This window comes from Oratosquilla oratoria, chromosome 14 (genome assembly GCF_046742065.1).
Source record: "Oratosquilla oratoria isolate Oo_2021 chromosome 14, ASM4674206v1, whole genome shotgun sequence".
Taxonomy (NCBI): Eukaryota; Metazoa; Arthropoda; class Malacostraca; order Stomatopoda; family Squillidae; genus Oratosquilla; species Oratosquilla oratoria.
The window spans coordinates 34,177,024-34,182,023 of NC_134790.1; the positions used below are offsets into that span (position 1 = coordinate 34,177,024).

A 5,000-nucleotide genomic window follows, 5' to 3' on the forward strand; every position below is an offset into this window, starting at 1 on the left:
AATCTATTAATCTATATCTATATTCATTTATTTCATATATTCATTTTATTTATTTATTTATTTATCTTTATTTATTATTATTATTATTATTATTATTATTATTATTATTATTATTATTTTTTTTTTTTATTTTTTTTTTTTTTTTTTTTTTTTTTTTTTTTTTTTTTTTTTTTTTTTTTTTTTTTTTTTTTTTAAACTGACATCTTTAAGGACCATTATCAGGGTTGAAAACCACTGGACTTGACTTACCCTGCAGTTGGGACAGTTGCCAGTTGCCTGCACTACAACAGTGGGCTGCTGTGGCTGTTGTCCGTAATTTTGGTGTGATGCCATGGTTACTGCTGGGGGACCAGACGCTGTCGAAAGAAACCTAGTGTGTAGTGAGCGAATTTAGAAGGGCGATGCTGTCAGAATAGCAAGTAATTGTACATAAGCACAAGGGACATAGTTGCCTACATGCACATCACAATACTACGTGCCTTCTCATCCTAGAGAAAGTAGGTAGTTCTTACTACCTACTAAAAATCCCCTCATGAACACATCCGCAGAGTTTAATAAGAAAGCTCGACAAATAGTAGGAGATGAATTATATCAATTACCTAATTTTTATTATCTTTCTAAGTTACATAAAGAAGGCATCCCTCTCAGGCCAATAGGAATTCATGCACCTGCAAGGTATCAAAATGGCTCACAGGGATTTTGTCACCTTTTGTGGGAAGTTTCTCAAACTCTCATATTAAATACTCAGAAGATTTTGTGAGCAAAATTAAGACATGTTATGCCAACAAACAGCAAACTACTAAGCCTCGATATAGTTTCTTTATTTACATATGTCAACACGGAAGACATCTTAGATTTTTGGAAACCAAACTGCACCAATATCAATACAAACTCCCACTTTCAGTTTCAAAAATTATTAGCTTGACCCGCCTATGTATTAATACTAGTGTCTTTACTTTCAATAATTTTTATTTTAGACAAAGATATGGCTGCAGCATAGGTTCTAACCTTTCACCCGTGTTAGCTAATCTATACATGGAATACTTTGAATGTACTTTATTACCCGAGATTAAGCCACCTGACATGTTTTGGTATAGGTATGTTGATGATATTTTCACACTATGGGATGAAAAGTGGGGCTCTTTTGATGAACTCTTTGTGAAATTAAACAATTTAGCAAGGAGTATTGATTTTAAAGTGGAATGGGAAGAAAGAGGTAGGATCCCATTTCTGGACATTTTGGTTATGAGACCCAGATCAATTGTCCTTTTCTGTGTATAGAAAGCCTATCCACACAGGAAATTACCTCAATTTTTTTAGCCACCATCCGGATAACATCAAATATGGTGTTGCATCGGGTCTATATCTAAGAGCCCTTAGGATTTTTAGTCCACATTTTTTGGAAAATGAATTTGAATCAATTAGCAAACAATTCTCAAATGTAGCTTATCCGGAATGGTTTTTGACGAAAGCCCTACACAAAACTAAATATAATTATTATAAATCAAATAACTTTAGTGAGAAGTTCAAATGGAATAACAGTAACATCATATTACCATATAATGAATCCATTAACTCGGTCTCAAAACTACTACCTAACAATCAAATTAAAGTTATTTACAATTACCTAAATAGTGTTTTCAGAAAGGTAGTAAATGCACATCGGAGGAATAATGTGGACCATAACTCCGGGGTATATAAATTGCCTTACAAAGACTATGATGACGTCTATTGGGGCCAAACTGGTAGGGATTTGTCCACAAGAATAAAGGAACACAAAAACTCCATTAAATATGGACAAGTCAACTCCGCCGTGTTCCTTCATGCCAGCCAAGAAGACCACAGAATGGATTGGGATAATGCCGCTATCATATTCAAATCCCATTGTAGCTTTCGTAGGAAAATTGTGGAATCTTCCTTAATCAAACATTTTCCTAACTTCAATACCTCAAAAGGTCAGTGGCCCCCAGATTGCATTACGAGGATAGCAGTCAATAAATTAATGTCAAGAGCGGTCGGACAAAATACCACTAATTGTCCATCCTTAACCCAACCACATGCATTATTTGTTCATTTAAGAGATTTTAATCATTACATTAATTGGGAGGGTGCCAAATTTTTTTTAACAAGAAGTCATATTTGACTAGAAATATAATAGAATCCAGTCTGATTAAAGATACATTTGTCAACAACTTAAATTTAAGTCAAGGAATTAAAAAAGTGGTGGCCCAAATGTCCGCTGCCGCGAACGGTATGGGTTAATCACGAGAGACTTCCTCATAACCTTTCCCTGTTCCCATCCATTGCCTCCCACTTTATATATATACTCATATTTGTATCTAAATAGACGAAAGCGCTCGGTCATCAATTTATAATTTTCCTTGGTGGTTTTTCTGCATATATATATATATATATATATATATATATATATATATATATATATATATATATATACACAACTAGTGATTTGTTCCATAATAGTCACAACGGCAAAACGAATGAAAGTCTCGTTCAAATGTTACTGTGCCTATCTGGTAGTGTCAGGAATAGTGTAAAATGGGTATACGGACTGTAAATTTCAGTCGATGACCCCCTTCCCTGTATACAACTTCGTATGTGGTTTCAGTTACTTTAGACTTTCTGTGTGGCAAGATGGTCGTAGACGGGACTCGTAACCTTAAGGTCCTAAGATCGAAGCTTCACGACTGCTAGAGTTGACTCTTTGAAAGATACTACTGCAACTAGTGAATGTTTCGATAGGACTTCAGAACTTTATGAAATGACGATGGGAGGAGTATGATTCTTCACAGAGGTGAAAATCACTGCTATCAGAGTTGACGGTGGATGATAGTAATTAGGTGATAGATTCAAATAACTTACCAGATGGAGTAGGGCCTTGTTTATATTCAAATATTCAGTCAAGGAGTTTGTCTTCGTGTGGATGTCCCTGGGTGGTTCTTCGGAGACGCGATAAGTTTTGCACGTCTTTACAAAAGTCTCCTGCACAAAACCAACAGCAACACAACCTTGAAATGAAGGAGGACCTAGTTCTTGGTCTTTGGATATTAAGATCAAGTGTCAGATGCTTATATTTCCGAAAACGAGATTTAGTGGTGCACGAGGAGTAGTAGGAGATGACTGTGTCCTTCGGGTCCAGAGGATGACTAACGAATGGGTGCGGAGAACAGTGGCTATTTGGGGCTCAGTTATCGCTTCCTGATAAAGAAAACAAGTTCCCATGTAGGTGTTTATCCTATGTTAACACAATGCATTTCTATTTTTTTTTTTTTTTCCGACGAAGGAGGTCTTAGCTCGTTACTGTATCCATTATCTTAAAAAAAAGAAAAGAAAATTATTTTTCTCACTCACCGGTGCATTTCCTGACTCGATATCTGAGGCTTATGACGTCAGTGATTGTGCTTTGGGAGGCACTGATGTAAAGACATATCACGTTATCAGTTGGTTCAACCAAAGGCGAACCACAATAAAAATGTAAATATAAAGCATACTGAACAAATGAACAGGCACATATGTATATACTGTAATGGATAAGTTTCGATAGATTCAGCAGAAAAAAACAATTAGTAGAAGAGTAATTAAATTAACAAACCAATGAAAAATATAAGTGAATAAATAGGTTATGTTGTCTAAAATTAGATCAATATTTGGGTTCATTGTATGTATGTATGTATGTATGTATTTTTGTATATATGTGTGTATCTATGCATGTGTGTATATATGTGTATGTATGTATGTGTATGTATGTATGTATGTATGTATGTATGTATGTATGTATGTATGTATGTATGTATGTATGTATGTATGAATGAATGCATATATGCATGTGTGTGTATGTATATGTATGTTTGTTTGTATGTATGTGTGTGTATGTATGTATGTATGTATGTATGTATGTATATATGTATGCATGTATGTATCTATGCATGTGTGTGTATGTATGTATGTTTGTATGTACGTATGTATGTATGTATGTAGGTATGTATGTATACATGTGTGTGTATGTATATGTATGTATGTACGAGTGTATATGTATGTATGTTTACTTGTTCATATGAGGCGTCTAGAATAGAAAGGAGAAAAAAGGTGTCATGCATACTTTTTACCACTTGACATCAAACGCTCTAAAAACTATATTTCGTAGCGAGAAGGTGTGGCATTTCCCCCTATACATTCTAGATGTCTCAAATGCAGTCGAGAATGGGCTTGTAGATGAGATTAGCAAATTGTTTAGTCCGCTCCTACAAATTCGTAATACACTTCTAATCGTTTGTGGCCGTATTATTTGATACTGTGGAAATTTCTCCTGAATCTTTTTGTCTGCACATTATGTACCACTTTGAATAATCATTTTAACCAACAATATCATGTGAAAATAATTCTCATTTGCGATTTTGTTTCGTGACGATTTCGCCAATTTCTGAGAATTTCACCTCAAAATGTCGCTGAACGATTTTGACTTGAAATTTCACCTTACACTATCCCCTACCTTGCATCACAATTACACCTAATAATTTCACCTAGGCCCTACCCTAATCAAACTGATAAGCACACCTTAATATTTCAAAATGGCTTCGACGTTTGAGATAGCACGGGGTGGCAACTCTGTGACCTCTATGCAGGCGTGCAATAAGGTCCATGTTTGCCTTAATTCTCAGGTTTGATAAGGCAGCTGATAATTCCAGGGTGCATTACTTTATTATGTTTCAGTTGTTTGAAATTCTACCCTTTTTCGGAAAATACAATTTTCCATGCCCATAACGACGCGGAATATATTTCTAGAAGTTGTACTATATCAATTTAGATATTTCTAATGATAGCTTTTACAGCTAAATACTGGATAAAAATTGTACTGAGGTAATCACAAATGGTACAATCCGCAGTTATGATATGCAACGAAATAACTAACATCTAACCAATTTTCTCCTAACCCTGTAACGACACTAGAATGTTAGTTAAGCCAAGTATTCAAAGATTAGAAT

The 5,000-nt window shown here is 34.8% G+C and overlaps 1 protein-coding gene across 3 annotated transcripts in view; it reads right to left on the minus strand.

The window, feature by feature from the left end:
• Positions 1 to 3,384, minus strand: part of LOC143032838 (membrane protein BRI3-like) — a 5,586-nt gene extending 2,202 nt beyond the window's left edge. The window contains exons 1-3 of one of the 3 annotated variants that reach the window (XR_012967144.1): positions 3,370 to 3,384; positions 2,881 to 3,216; positions 250 to 356 (exon numbers count right to left, since the gene is read on the minus strand). Coding sequence is in view for 2 of the 3 variants with exons in the window: in XM_076197972.1 (XP_076054087.1) it covers positions 250 to 333 (84 nt within the window). In the remaining variant the exon portion in view is untranslated. Of the gene's footprint in view, positions 1 to 249; positions 371 to 2,880; positions 3,217 to 3,369 lie in introns of those variants that run through there. The other 2 variants (XM_076197972.1, XM_076197971.1) reach the window with 2 other exon arrangements.
• Between the last annotated feature and the right edge of the window lie 1,616 nt (positions 3,385 to 5,000).